Consider the following 15,447-nt stretch of genomic DNA (forward strand, 5'->3'; position numbering starts at 1 on the left):
ACCATCACAGAAGAGAGACACCCTCACGATCTCTCAAGTTTATAGCGAGTATGACACACATGGGATGGAATACTCTGTTGGTCAGTTTGTGGTCACCTGTCCTGTCTACCTCTCCCTGCAGGTGTGACCCGTCTTTGTCTTTGACTTGTGCCACTCCATTAGCTCAAGCGTGGCCTCGGTTACAATAGGAATAGGTAGAAGCACTGGCCTTTCTGCATACCACTGCCCTGTGTTATCCCTTCTAGAGAGAAACACTGCCTGAAAAACATGCAGTTAACTTCCAGAAAATGGAGCTACTTAAACAAGACTTAGTTGAAGTTGGAAAACTGATCCTACTTTAGATCAAATCACAACACACTCTTAGCTGCACCTATTGGATATCTAAAGCATCTGGCTGAGTATTGCAGACAATCTCCTGTGGATGAAGAAACCACGCACAACCTAACAATAGTTATGAGAATGACACATTTTCACCACTGCCAAGCACCAAAAGACAAAACTGAATAGCTTACATTACAATTATAGTTGAATTACAGCATTTATATCACATCAGAGAACACTATTCAAAATATTTACTACTTGTGGCAAAATAAAAATCAAGATGTAAACCAGAAAGAGGAAAAGAAGAAAAAAATAATCTACTGAATACATACAAAGTTGACTAGGAGTCACTTTCTTTTAAGTTAGTACTTCACTGTTCTTCTTTGACCCTTTCAGAGGAAGGAGATAAATTCTGTTTAAATACAGCAATATTTGCTGAAATTCAAACAAAGAGGGAAGGTGGAAGTATTGTCACCTCTTTTTTTCAGATCAATTACATCTCAGCTTGTTGATATCCTCCAACTCTAAAAAACATATTAATCAAATACAATAACATAACACAAGTTTTACAAGATTCCCTGCAAAAGTGGTCCAATTTTAGGTTAAATATTTGACAGCAAAGTAATACAATGTGTTTTTCTGCTGACTGGATCTGAAATTTGCTGCTACAATGACGAAACAGAGTGCTTTGCCAGTATGACCTTGAAGTGGTGAAGCACACGAATCAAGGTTGATATATATGTGGAAGTAAAACAGCAATTTCCCATGTTTCAGTTATGGCTTTGATGTGACGCACTCAAGCAATCTAATACTAATTTTGCAAGTTCGTGGTATGCATTTCTCTCAAGTACATACAAATGGATCAGTGCAAATACATGAGCAGACAAGGAACTCTGCATCATTAAGCAGGGCTCACGGGTCAGTCAATGAAGCTTCACCTCTTTAATCATGTGAATGGACTTGAAGGTTGGGACTGGGAGGGCAGAAAGCAGCACTTGCGTCTTGGTCATGTGGTAAGCACAGCGTCATCGCAGATGGTGCTGCTGGTAATTCTGTGCCTTCCAATATGTCTCCTTTGGAGCACCAAGCCACCTTTGGAAATTCTATGGGTGCTGCACAGTGTAGCAGCCTTTCTGCCCTGTTAAAACCCAATGGCCCAGGCTCACGAGGAGACAGACCCCAGATGCACCAAGCAGGTAGCAAACCAGAAAGGAGAAGAGACAGTAGCACAGGGCTACCAATATTCAGCTCAAAGGCACTGCAATAGGAAAGTATGGGGCAGGTGCCGAAGTAGTGAAATTTACTTTGTACACATCAGGATATACTTCATTCTGCGTTTTCTGACACCATCCCCAACCAATGCAAAAACTTATCTACATGGCATAGAGAAGGGTTCCAGGTTTTGGTAAGATGTTTATGGAAAAAAAAGGGACATCAGAGAACTGAAAATACCTTATCACTACCTTCATTAAGAAGCACCTTAAAACTAAGTGAAATTATGTGATCTGAAGGGAACTGCTACACTTCAACCTCAATACTACATGTCAAATGAAGACTAAACCTTTGCATTCAGTGGTTTTGTAACACTTGACCTCAGGAAGGCTTTGGGATTCCTCTTTTACAGACCCTCATGTTGTAATCCCAGGCTACAGAACTCAACAAAAACGTAAGTTCCACGTAAAACTATTATTTACCTCCTCTGCTTCTGGTAATAATTTAAGAAATTCATGCAGCAGTTCAGAACCATAGGGTTCACTTCTTCCATGATAAATATCTTCAACGATTGATTCAGCAGACCTTGAAAAAAAACAATTAAGCATAAGCGTTTATAACACTTGCAAGGTGAATAGTTATACAAATTGAAAAACCCCACACCTACGCTACGCAAAGGAATTATAATGAAGTTAAGCATCAGTGTCCGCAGCAGCACTGTTCTAACACGACTTTCAGAGTTGCCTTCACTAAAGGGCAACATTATCAGTGAATAAAGACAGCATGGAATCAGCTTGCTCTTAAAAAATATCCTCACCTCACCCCTTTCAATTAATTCTTTACAAATAAAGATGATGCAGCATCTCTCATGCAGTACGATATGAGATATAGTTATTTCCTTTAACTATATCTGAAAATTCACTTCATCTTGTTTAACAGTAGTAAATTCTGAATGTTTAGCACTAAGTCATAACGTCACTCAAAACAAACATATTAGAAAACAAATTATTAAATGTAGTGACTTATAACAAACTTGCATAGAACTGTAAACACCACGAGGAACAGAACACAATATACACTACATTTGATGAGAGCTACAAAGAATTCCATACATCTGTCGCTTGCACTAGCTGCATGGAAAAATCATATCTTACTTTTTGAATTGTTTGAGAAATATCGCAATGTTCATACTCCTTTTTGCATCCAAAATGGAAATCTGAGAGACAAAACAACAGACATTAATCTACTAATACCTGAGAAAATAGCATATAATGCAAATATCATTCCTTAAATTGCTACAATTGTTTGTAGTTGCCACCAGATCATGAGCCAAATGAAAACACAGTTACTGCTCATTAACAAAGATCATATATTACAGAACTAGTTTTTACCAGGGAAATACACATCACCCCCACAACACCTTTATTAAGAGAAGCAAAAAACCCATAGCAACATTTACAGAGGGAAGGAATCAAGATAAATGCTATTTCATTACAAAGTAAAAACATTCTCCTTGCTTATCTCATAATACTGCATCTGCAAAATGCTGCTTATAAATTAATATGTTGTACTGCATTCGGAGAACTCACTGTTGGTGAGCACCACACTTCAAAATGAACTTATATCAGAGGTTACACAATAAATGTGAGGATGGGCTTTCTGAGCAGAGGTCAGTACGCACTACTGATTTCATTCATGCGAACTAACAGCCACAGAAAGACATGTACACTGACCTTGACTCAAAATCTAAGACAGATAATTCTCAAATCTGTTTGCTTTATCTAGAGGCAAACAGAAACCCATAATAAAAATAATAGTCTCCCTTGCTGTATATTTTCAAGTGGATTTGCTATATTATCTTACACGTACACTTCTGGAGATCAAGCAGAGAAAAAAAACAAATCAACTTTTTTTTTCCCTAATACATTAAAAAAAATTTAATTAGAAATGTTAGTTCTTTTTACAATAGTTTTCTTCCTGTAACAACATACAACTTCAAACCTGAGATGTCTGCCCAGCTTTAGCAAATCATGTCATTCAGGTTATAATTTTCCGCAGCTATTTTGGTGATAACAGCGACAAAAGTCGTGAGACTTACAGGGACATGAGAATTGTTTTAGGTCAACAATGCAACCTGACTGCTACAATACAATTCTGTACACACAGATGTCCAAGACTGCTGTTGGACTCACATGATGTTTGAGGTTTCGGCAATGGGGAACGTGTCTTAACCTCTGTGACAGTGCACAAATCAGAAATGTTTATATAAATGCAATGTTGGCATCATCATGAAATTGAACTAGCCTGCAGTCAGCTGCTAACACTGAAAATACAGCTAGGATTACTGTGCTATCCTCAACATACACCCAGGAGAAAATAATGAATAAAATTAAAGAGTTTTCCAAAATTTTGGAATTTCCTCTCTTCTGAAACCAGCAAAGAGTGGAAAACACAGGAAATATCAGCATATTAGTTTTAATTAGGTGATTGCTAGCCTGAAGCCCTTCAGTTTCAGCATATGCAAAGATAAGAGGACAGACTGGTTTATCCTCCTGTTATCTTAGGAGTTGAGAGGCCCCCAACAGATCATTAAGGAAAAGCCCTTTAACATAGGATAGATTCAACTATCCCTCCCCCTGCAGTACCTAATCTTTTTCAAACATTTTACTGCAGGAACCTCTCACTGACCTTTAAGACTGCAGCTCCAGTCTCCAATTGCTCTGGTCACTCCTAATTCTCCGATTTCTCTGTACTAGTTTAAGCCTATAAGCTTTGCCATCATGATTTGCCTTTTGGTTTGTTGGTTCTTTTAAAGCATATTCACAGTTAACCTTCTGTAAGTATTATTTTTAGTCACAGTAGGTAACTGTTAAAATAAGACTGATCATCAGCTGGGCAAACCTTTGGTTTCCATGGCACAACTCAGATTTACAGAACAACCTCAAACAAAACTACAGAATTTTTTTTAACATCTTCCCTTGAAGGAAAACAACAGATGGCAACATACGCAGCTGCATTTGCCTTATCAGGACAATATAAACCAAACATCATATCTGTTTTTTCTATTAAGTACAAGGATCTTAGGTACTTCTTGCCCTGTATATGACTGTACTCTGTTTTTCCTACTTTCTTGTTCAAGTACACAATCAAAACTCATGGCTCAGTTTTTGGTCATTCTCCGCTTGGTGTCCACTTCAAGATTATTGAAAGTGTTTGAAAAATCTGTCATTACTTAACTACTTTCACAGAGTTTCCAGATGGGAGGGTGAGGAGGAGAAACGGGGAACCTGGCACATACTCCATAAATACAAGTTACTACTCCTTGGACACAAATACAGTATCGTCCATGTCACATTCATTTCCACGTTAGATTCACAATCTTGAACTTTACATCTGTTCCTAATGTCTACTCTTCTTCCTCACAGAGCTTTAAATCAACTTTGTCCTTGCAGAAAGCTGTCTGCATGTGACTTCCTACCAAGCTGGTTTTTACCCTTTAAAAATTATCCCAGCTTTTTATAAAGTCTGCTCAATTCTTCTATTCATTCAACACCTTCAGCACTGGTGGCAGCACAGCATGTTCCAAAACTCTGTTTGACATTTGAAGAGATTTTAAAGTACTGTCCACCAGCGATACTCTTTGACTTCTGGACTGAAGAAGTTACACTGCACCATATATAAACAGGAACAGAGAACAGACTTCTCAGGTCTCACCGAAATCCTCTATACCAAAGACAATTTTCATCTGGTTTCTTATGATTTACTTCAGATGAATTTCTGAGTGCTTTCTCCATTCTCATCTTCTCTAACTCCCCTGTCAGGGAAAACTGTTAAATTGTGGTTGATCCTACACTGGAAATACACTACAGTTCCCTCAGCAACTTTGCACCATGTCCACACCTGCAGTTTGCCAGCCAATGCCAGTGCCATTGCCTCACACACTTGCCACCTCTCCTCCATGAACAGTGCAACATTTGAAGTGAGGAATTAGCTTGAGTACCACGGTAAAGTTGTGATGATGGTAAAAGAAATGTATTCTAGATGATCTTTAAGGTCCCTTCCAACCCAGACTAGTCTATGATCCTATGATTCCTGAACTCTGACACTAACTTGCAAATGACAGGGAAGATTCACAAAAGTGTTCTGGGAGATACAAAAAGACCTACATCAATACTGACTTTGTAGCGACTGCAGAAATGCAATTGGAGTTTCTCGCCATGAGGTTGTCAGTGAGGAACACGGAACACGACCAAGTGGATTTATGACAGATTAAAGTAAAATATTATATGTATTCTTTAGATAAGAACAATGGGGTTCACGTGGTGGGATAGACTTTACAAACTACAGCAAATATGGAACAGCCTGGTGGCACAGGTTCAGTGCTGGAGGTTAGGAAGGACATAAACTTCCTGCTTCAGCTTCCACTTCACTTTATAATGCACTAACCATGACTATTGAGTTTAATGTTTTGGCTTCTATCCTCCAAGCCACACACGCTGCCCGGAGTGGTTGAGGAAAGATGAACTTCCACAGTGGGGCAGAGTGAACCTAGCAGCTTAGCCCAGGGCTGTCCTGCTCCATGTCACCTTCTCTGTCATACTCCCAGCCCACACTTCACCTTAGGCAGGCACTGGTACTCATTTCATTGGGTTTTTGCAGTCTTAGTTTTCTGCTGGATTAATAAGTTCAATCAGGTGCCAAGGTGGAATGAGCACCAGAGCCAGAATAGGGCAAACAGAGAGAGGCCATGGCCAGGAGAAGGGAGAAGAAACATCCCATTGCCCCTTCCATCTTCCTTCTCTCTCCTGTTATCACTAGCCGCTTGCACAGGCTCTGGAATTCACTGCAGCAAGCCACAAATCTCCCTAGGACAGCAGAAAACTACTCCACTAGAAAACACGCAAAAAACCACATCAACATTCTACTAAGCTACTGGCTTAAACCTGTTTACAGAGGGTCCAATATCTACCAGAGACACTGCACAGACAGGAGGAGATGAAGGACAGGAGCAGAGGGATGGTTCAAAGGAGAAAGCAAGACCAATTCCCTTGGCTGGGAACCAGCTGTTCTGCCCATTCTGCTGCCCTGCTGGCTATAGCCTAGCTAAGTGTGTGTTGTGCCATACTGTGATACCACTAAAGGATGGGGAAAGTAAATTGGTGTGTAAACTCAAGTCTATATCCCCTGTTTTTCAGAGGCTCAAATTACATGAAACCATAGGGCAAATTAAACCTTTAGTCAAGGAAACATGTTAATTCATCTCCTAAGGGTTTGGCGAGGGATTGTTTACAAAAAGGAAAGCATTTACTGTAGGTGTTTGACTCAAAACTTGAAAGGGACTTCTGTTATAATGATGATGTTTAGTGCTGACCCTCCAGAACAGGGATTCAATAACCTGAATTGGGCACCTAAATTCCCTGCATAAAGCACTAGCGAGAGAAGAATTAAAGGGACATGCTGTCCTGTAAGCTGCTACATGTAAAGAGAACTTTTTCCCAAAGTACTCATGATTTCATAACCAACAGTGTTGTCTGCAGAAAGTATGAAACCCGTATCCACCAGAGTTTCTGAGGGAGTGTCCTCAGCACCGGCTGAAGAGTCACTTTCCATCGCTCCCGCTGAAGCTACACCACTGCACTGAGAGGAACCCCACTGAGCCAAAAGAGTAGACTTGCTGGCCCCGCACAGGTACAGCTCTTTGGACACATGCCCATTTTTTTTCAGATTTGGATCTAAGCAGTATTTGAATTTATGCACTTGAAGTTATCTTGAAAATTTGCTGTTGACCTACTCTGGCAATTAGACTAATTCTTCTATTTAAACTCCAAGGAACATCTTTCACAGCTAGACCATAGAACACCTTCTAAAATCAACTGTGGTTTACACAAAAGGAACAGACATACTGAAACACAGTGTCTTGTCCACCTTCCCCTGTCAGTGACACAGCCAGAACTACTGCCTCCTCAGTCCCACACTAAGATGCTCTCCACAAGGTCACGCAGATCCTGTGTACATCAGCCTCTGTATTATTTACTTCAGTGAAGTCAAAATAACCATCATACCATTAAATTAAGTGAGCAGCAACTGACAGCACTCATGACAGAAATCACAAAGATTGCCTATGCCTCAAATCTCCATCCGTTCGCTGAATGACGCCTGCAGTAACGTTAAGCATGCAAGCTGTTGCCTATCTGTGCTTCCGCACTTCCAATAACACATAGCTCTTCAGGATTATCTCCTTCCCTCCTTACTAAGCAGCTAGTACTGCAAAGTCCATTAGCACACAAGATATTGCTCATCACTGTCTGACACACTGCTGGCAAAGCTTAGCAACGGAGCTGGACATTTTGTCACTTAACTAGCACAACTCAGAGGCAAGCCCTGTTGCCTCACTGCCTGCCATGTGCAAAGGCACTGTGAGAGCCCTCAATCAGGGCAGACAGGCATCAAGTGTTAGAGATGCACTGGACCATCCTATCAGGCACAAAAACATTAACTTGTAGCAAGGCGGGTTTTTGTTTCCAAGGCACAGTATCTTGGAGAAGCCCTTGTTTTGCAAACCTATAATTTTAAACTCTAACACTGCTCTTAACCTCCCCGGGATGCTCTGAGTTTCAAGCTGTGCAGGAAAATGCATGAGTTTTGAAGCATGCAGGGGTTTTCTCTGCCCAGGCGACTGTACAGCAGGGGCTACACTCAGTTTACGAAACCGATCATCATTTTTACTGTAACTAGATTTTCACCGAGTTGTGAAAGGGGGAGCTTCTAAGGAAACACACGGGGCTGGAGTTGTGTACACCTGTATGCGGTACAGGAAATCCAGTCACTGCAATCCTGATTCAAAGATGAACATATCCTGAAAACAGCGCACAGGTTAATGACTACCTCTGACGATGGCTCCAATTACTCCTTCCTGATGCCAGGGTTTCAGAGTCTGCAATACACATCCCTGTTTTAAACCCCTTACTTTAATTATGTACAACACACACACTATCAGTACGTTCGTTTCTCATCTTGTCCCTGCTGATCTTATTTCGACATCTGAATCCTGCAAGATACAATAGACTTCACATCCCCGCTTCTCTAAAAACTGAGATGTTGTTACATCTCTCAACCCTTGCCCTCTGTATTTTGTTTACAAGCTAACAGGTATATAGACATACACCAGTGATTGAATCTGCATTTCAACCCTCCAATTACTTCACAGAAAGAACACTTGAGACAATTCAGGAAGGCTTCACAAGGAGGCTATAAATCAGAAGCTATGAACTAGAAACTACTACTTATCAGGTTCACCAGAGAGTGTTTGAACTCAGAAGCGCTTGATATATACCTTCTCACCACCAGAACAGAATTCAGTTACAGTCTTCAGACCTTCCTGGAAGGGTATTTTAGTGTCCAGAAAAAGTAGGGTAGATTAAATAATTTTTCATTAGCAGGAAAGCAACATCTATGAAAACTAAAACTTATCTCAATAAACAACAAATTCCCTTAATCACTATATTATATTTTATTTCCTTGCTGTTACACTGGTACTTCACTTCCTGACATCTCTACAATATAAGGAGTCTATACAGTGCAAACCCTTGCAAGAGGATTCTCTTCCCTCTCACCTGGTACATATTTGCATGCAGAACATTTTGTTTACACAACAGACATAGTGGAAGAGCTGAAGAGAAAAGTTACAATACACCTATGTTTCACACTGAAAACTCAAGGGATATCCAACATGAGTAAAGACAGAGGCCTTCAGCTCCCTCGACTCATTTCTATTTATTTTAACAGGCGATCAAATCACAGCACTTAACAAGTTAAAATAATAAAACACTATTAGCTCTTTGAAAAACAAACGTGTGCCACTAGTGACAAAGAGTTGATCCTCCCCATCCTTCCCCTCGCCTTCAAATCAAGACAAATTTGCAGTAAGGATGAAACATGACAGAGAAAGGAACAAAGGCGAGTCAGAATGTAAAAGAGAGCTTTTACTTAGATCCTTACCTCATCTTTATTCTCTCTGAATGAGGACTTTAAAGATCGACGTCTGGGGTCCTGAGGCTCGGTTTCTTCCTGCTGCCCAAAAAGTTCCTCAATAGTCTTTGTGTCAATCTGATACTGAGGTCTTGCAGCAATTGTCCAGATATTGTTTTTGCCGCGGACTTGTTCTTCGGGGATAGTTTTCCAGGAAAACCTCCGTATTCTTTTTTTTTTGCTGTGGTTGTCGTGCCCATTTATCAGTTGCGGGGGCAGAGGTATGCTTGGCCCAGGCAGCGGTGGAGGTGGAGGTGGTGGGGGTGGCATCCCCGCGGGGAGCGGAGGGGCTGAGGGTGCCCCTGTGAGAGGGCATGGTGGAGGGGACGGGGGCGATGCAGTCTGAGGAAGTTGAGATGCTGCCGTTGTATCCTCGTTCATTAATCCTGTTGCAACCGGAATAGCACCATTTTCTTTATCGTTGACCAAGGAGAGACAATTCATAACATGCATTTTAGGTCCTTTCCAAAGGGGAGAGTGTTAGTTCCTCAGATCAGGTGGAAGCATGGAACACTGAGCGCAGCAACAGAAGAGGGGATCGTATCACCTTTGCAACCTGCAACAAAGGACAATAGGGAGACTCAGATCAGAGAGACTGGATATTGTTCCTGGTACTGAAAAGACACTGAAATTAAGGTGTAATGGCTATCGAGTTTTTAACCCAGAACAGAAATCTAGTGCATCAAAAGTCCCTCCTTGGGCAATTGTATAAAACGTATCCACACCAAGATTTCAAATAGTTCTGGGCACCTAGATTTCAAGAATATATATAAAAATAAGAACACCTCTTAAACTGCCCACAGTAGATACCAAACTCATGCATTAATGCCAGTTCAGTTGAATTTCATAAGAGGATATATTTAGCCCAAATTATTAAAACAAACAAATATTCTTCCACTTTTAAGTTTACTTTTTTTTACAAGGTGATCACACACATAGAAAATACAAGTACTAACTACAATACTGGACTAACTGAGTCAATGAGACCCCATTGGAATCCTTCCAATTCACATTTGAAATCCAAGCGGCATTAGAATAATGAAAAATATACAGGATGACCTAATTATCTAGCCTAATGCACTGCTTTTTTACCTTTGTATTTCTCAAGCATCTGTCAGTTAGGGGAACACGGTATGCAGCCCATAAACTCTCTACGTTGGCTAAGCATAAACTTAATACTATTTGCATTTTACCATTACTGGTCTGGTTACACAACCTACCAACACGCGCTCAGAGAAGGGAGACTGCAGTTTGATTAAGCTGTCTCTTACAATTTACTTCACTATCTGGGCCAATATAGCCAGTTCAATAAACTAGGAGGGAGATAGAAAGGACAGAGGAGCAGAGAGCAATAATAATCTACACATCCTAAGCAAGGTACATATGCAAAGCTTGAAACATTCAGGAAAGCTTTTACATCTAGATTACCTCATACAGCAGCTTATCAGGAATCACAATAGTTTTGAGCAATTTTTTCTTAAGCTGTCACATACTAAATGAAGACGCTGTTATTGATAGTAAACTCTCAAGTAAGAGTATGACTTCCGCAAAAGGCACAGTTTTAAGAAGACAAATCTATTAACGCAGATTTACTTCACAAGTCTCACACAAACGGAAGTGTTTCAAATACAGATCAATGAATTCCACAGTTTTACAGAAATCTGTAAGTTATCTCAAAAAACCCCTCAGGAATTTACAAAAACAAAGATGCCCCACAATACAAATTGAGATAGAAGACAGACAGCCCTTGAGTAAAAATCAGTTGCAGGGAAGCTCAGCAGAAAAAGCTGAAGTAACACATTGGCACAAGAAAAATATCAAATCAGAAATTTGGCACCGATCTAGTTGCACGCCTCTTCAGCAAGGTTCACAGAGAGCTAATAGCAATCCAGATCAATTTGACATTTTATAATAGTGATGAAAAACCTTTGCTGGTTTTGCCAGAGATCCATCACTAGAGAACAGGAACAAACAGACCCAAGTCACAGAAACAAGCCTTAGGGCGCATTCTCTCTTTGTCTGCAAAGACTCAGTCACTCGCAGCTTCACTGAAGTCAAAGGAAACAGACACAAAATGATCCACTGTACCTTTTCTTCTTCAAAAGCTGGTATAAGTACCAAATTCCTCTTTTCTGCTTCAGATTTTCTAACCTTACACCTTACACTATCACTGTACCAGCAAGAATAGAAAATACATACAAAAATCTGTATGAGGTTTAAGTCATAGCAATGATGGAAAATATTTTAATGGAAGGGTAAAAAGGGGAACACCTACAAAGGAAAGTGGATCAGGACAGAGGGCTTCAAATTCAAATCAGCATTAATACCCAGTTGCTATTACAGAGCTCTGTATGGTCATGCCTCTCCTCCCAAGTTCATGATCATAGACGCAGAGAGGCATAAAAAAGCAGGTGCAAGGTGGTGGAAAGAGATTAACCACTCAAAGCAATTAAGTGTTGCATTAATTTAAAGAAATACTCAACTAGGAAAAAAATCTTTTCCTCTCTACTACTTATTTAGAAATGAAAAATGTATTAGCTACTCTTCCACCATCACAAAGCTGTATTCAACAGTTATTATTTAATTCGCTTGCGTTCCCACAGATTTAAAGAAAAGGAAAGGAGAGACAGACAGACCGACCACGGCCCTGGGCAATGTGCAAGAACCTCATTTTGAAACTTCCAATAAATCCAAATGCTTTAAGAAAAATGGGATCAAATCCTAATGAAACAAAATTGTAGGCAATGAATCATCAGTCTCAGTGCTAACACACAAGAATGGAAAACGACTGATCTCAGACCTGAGCGCTTCTGAGTTAGACAAGAGACACTCCTAGTGAAAGGAGTGGAGAAGGCATGGAGAAGAAAACATCCCAACCTAGATGTAAAGATAGATAGATAGAACAGGAAAAACTGTTTTCAAGCAAAGGAGCCCTGTACTGCGTTAGATGAGGTAACCATCACCCAGAACCAGGAAAGGGAAGGATCAGCATTTGGAAGGAAGGCATAAAAGGAAAGGCATAGCATAAAGGCTGGGATTCAGCTTTGTCTTCTGACAGGTAAGCACAATGCAGGTGACAGAGATCACCTGCTTGTAAGAGGATGGCAGTCTCAAGTTACCAGATACCACAAGACTGGTCAACACTCCCTTCTCCTGCTGCTACCCTGAGGAACAGCTCAAAGATATTCCCAGTGATCCCGCCATTAGCAGGGAGGAAAGAGGAGAAAAGCTGACAGCGAGAACGGGCTCTGGGCCGCTTGTTGGTATCAGCAGGTGCCTTTGGGCAGGAAGTACAGTGAGAGAAGGTGAGGAACAACGCAGCTGTGAACCACAGATTATCGAGACACACCGCCCAGACAGGGATGCGTAACAAAATCCAAGGAAAATTTTATCTCCTAAAGTACCTCTCCACACTTTTCAAAGGATTAAAGGGAAGATAAAGAAAGAAACTCAAAATCAAGCATTTATGAAATCTCAATTACACTTCATTATTGCACGTTTGTTATCCAAAACAGCTTAAGAAGTGTGAGAGCTCTAAAGTAACACCGTTGCGGCACGTTTTAATTGTGTCCATATTTGGCATAAAAGCAATATTTTATTTCTTAGTCGCGTTCATTGTTTTATCCAACCTAATCTAACTTGGAAATGTATTTCAAAGTTAAAGGGTGGGGAGATCTTTCTCCCTGGGTAAAAAGACAAACACTCTAAAGTAATTTGTTTCTTGCAAAAAAGGCAGTTGCCATTGAGACGGACACACATTATATTTGCATACACAAATTAACAGGTGAAATGCACGATGTGCTGAAGGGCATCTCGTATTTCATCCTGTAAGATATTGCTGCCTTTAACTCGCACCTTACATTCCCTGCTGCCCACGTTGTGTGTCAGGCGTCCTCCAAATTCTCATGAGAACAACGCTGATTTTGACACCAAAGCCCAACCACAGAATTTGGATGTCTGAGCATCAACCCCAACCCTACAAGAAGGTAAACGGAGCAACCAGTTGCCAACTGCAGATAAAGAAACTGCAAACGCCGCCTCGTAGAACTAGCTGCTGATCTTGCCAAAACACGCATGTTACAGAGAAGATGCAGCTTGCATTCTCACAGCAACTCGGCGCTTCATCCCTTAACACATCCAGTTAAACCCCTCCTATGGCACAACCTCCCCGCCAGCCAAGCTGGGAAGGGAACCCCAAGCAGGCTCACCACGCAAACGACGCGGGCAGCGGACGGAGGGTCTCCCTTTCCGTCCACCTCCCACATCACCCCTGTGCCAGGCACTATGAGGAGCACGGAGGCAAGGTGGGCACACAGAGTGCCTTCCTCGTGTCGGCACGGCTCGGATGGAGAGCAGACTGCGGGAGCGAACTTTAGATAAACCTAAAACACGATCACAGCCCTGGGTGAGGTTGCATGACACAGCTGATGGGACCAGTGGAAGCCACTCAGTGCCGTCCACAGGTTGTACAGCAAACAAACACCTCGTTCTAAAAGATTTTGCCAGTCAGGCAGGGAAGGGAACCATGCAAGCAACACGGGCAACAGACAGAGGGTCTCCCTTTCCACCCACCTCCCGCATTGCCCCTGTGCCAGGCACTATGAGGAGCAGGGAGGCAAAGTGGGCACGCAGAGCACCTTCCTTGTGCCAGCAGAGCTGCTGGAGAGCAGACTGCGGGAGAAAACTTCAGATATGCCTAAAACACGATCACAGCCCTGGGTGAGGTTGTGTGCGATGTGAGCGGTGGAAGCCACTCGGTGCCATCCACAGCAAACAAATACACCGTTCTAAAAGATTCCACCAGCCAGGTGGGGAATGGAACCAAGCAAGCAAGACGGGCAGCGGATGCAGGGTCTCCGCATGGGGCAGAGACCTCGCAGCCTTTGTCAGTGGGCTCCATTCCAAAAGGGGGCTCGATTCCAGCTATTTTTGTCCAGTCTCCCAGGAGATGGTCTCTCCCCCTACCGCAGGGAAGGGGATGCCAGGCGAGAGCCCTCAGCCTCACCATCTCATTCTCCGGCCGGAGCGGGTGTTTGCCCAGGATCTCGCCGGACAGGCGGGCAGGAACACCGAGCTGCCCATCATCCCTCCTCGCTTCCCGACTCCCTTCAACCGAACGGCTCTCCCGGGGGATCCTCCCGCCGCGCACCCCGCCCGCAGGGGGCGCCCCGCGCCCTCCCCCCCTTGCGGGATGCGCAATCCCCGGGGGTCCCCGCGCACCCACCGGGACGGGAGAGGACCCTCGCTTTCCCGGGAGCGCCCTTGGGGAGGCGGAGAAGAGCACCCCCCAGCTCCCGCCGCTCACCTCCGCACCCGGGGAGCCCGGCCCTTCTCCTTCTTACTCTTCTTCTTCTTCTTCTCCTCCGGAGCCGGTGCCACCGCCTCCCCGGTGGCGGGCGGGGCGGGCAGCGCGCAGGCGCGGGAGGGGCCGCGCAGGTGACAGCGGCCGCGCCGAGTGTGCGGGAGGCGGAGCCGCCGCACCGCGTGTGCGGGAGAGGGAGAGGGGAGGGAGGAGCGCGTCCCGCTCTGTGCGGGCGGAGTCACCGCCACGCGTGTGCGGGAGCGGCGCCCCCCGCTCTGTGCCGGGCGGAGGCACGGGAACGGCTGTGCGGGGGGAGCGCGTCCCGCTCCGCTCCGGGCCGGGCGGAGCCACGGGAACAGTGTGCGGGAAAGGGGAGCCGAGCAGAGCCGCCGCCACGCGTGTGCGGGAGGAGGAGCGCGTCCCGCTTGGTGCCCAGCGGTGTGGCTGGAACGGCTGTGCGGGAGGGGAAGCGTGTGTCACTCTGTGCCCGGTGGAGCCACCGCCACGCGTGTGCGGGAGGGAGGAGGGCGTCCCGCTCCGTTCCCAGTGGAGCCACGGGAACGCGTGTGTGGGAGGGAGGAAGG

General features: G+C 43.6%; 1 protein-coding gene across 3 annotated transcripts in view; it reads right to left on the bottom strand.

Moving 5' to 3' along the window:
- FHDC1 (FH2 domain containing 1) overlaps positions 1 to 15,240 on the bottom strand; it is a 40,531-nt gene extending 25,291 nt beyond the window's left edge. The window contains exons 1-4 of one of the 3 annotated variants that reach the window (XM_054066082.1): positions 14,867 to 15,240; positions 9,532 to 10,117; positions 2,688 to 2,749; positions 2,016 to 2,118 (exon numbers count right to left, since the gene is read on the bottom strand). In XM_054066082.1, the coding sequence (XP_053922057.1) occupies positions 2,016 to 2,118; positions 2,688 to 2,749; positions 9,532 to 10,014 (648 nt within the window). In that variant the 5' untranslated portion in view covers positions 10,015 to 10,117; positions 14,867 to 15,240. Of the gene's footprint in view, positions 1 to 2,015; positions 2,119 to 2,687; positions 2,750 to 9,531; positions 10,118 to 14,566; positions 14,586 to 14,785 lie in introns of those variants that run through there. The other 2 variants (XM_054066083.1, XM_054066084.1) reach the window with 2 other exon arrangements.
- Positions 15,241 to 15,447: the final 207 nt, after the last annotated feature.

The sequence above is a fragment of the Cuculus canorus genome, chromosome 4 (genome assembly GCF_017976375.1).
Source record: "Cuculus canorus isolate bCucCan1 chromosome 4, bCucCan1.pri, whole genome shotgun sequence".
Lineage (NCBI taxonomy): Eukaryota > Metazoa > Chordata > Aves > Cuculiformes > Cuculidae > Cuculus > Cuculus canorus.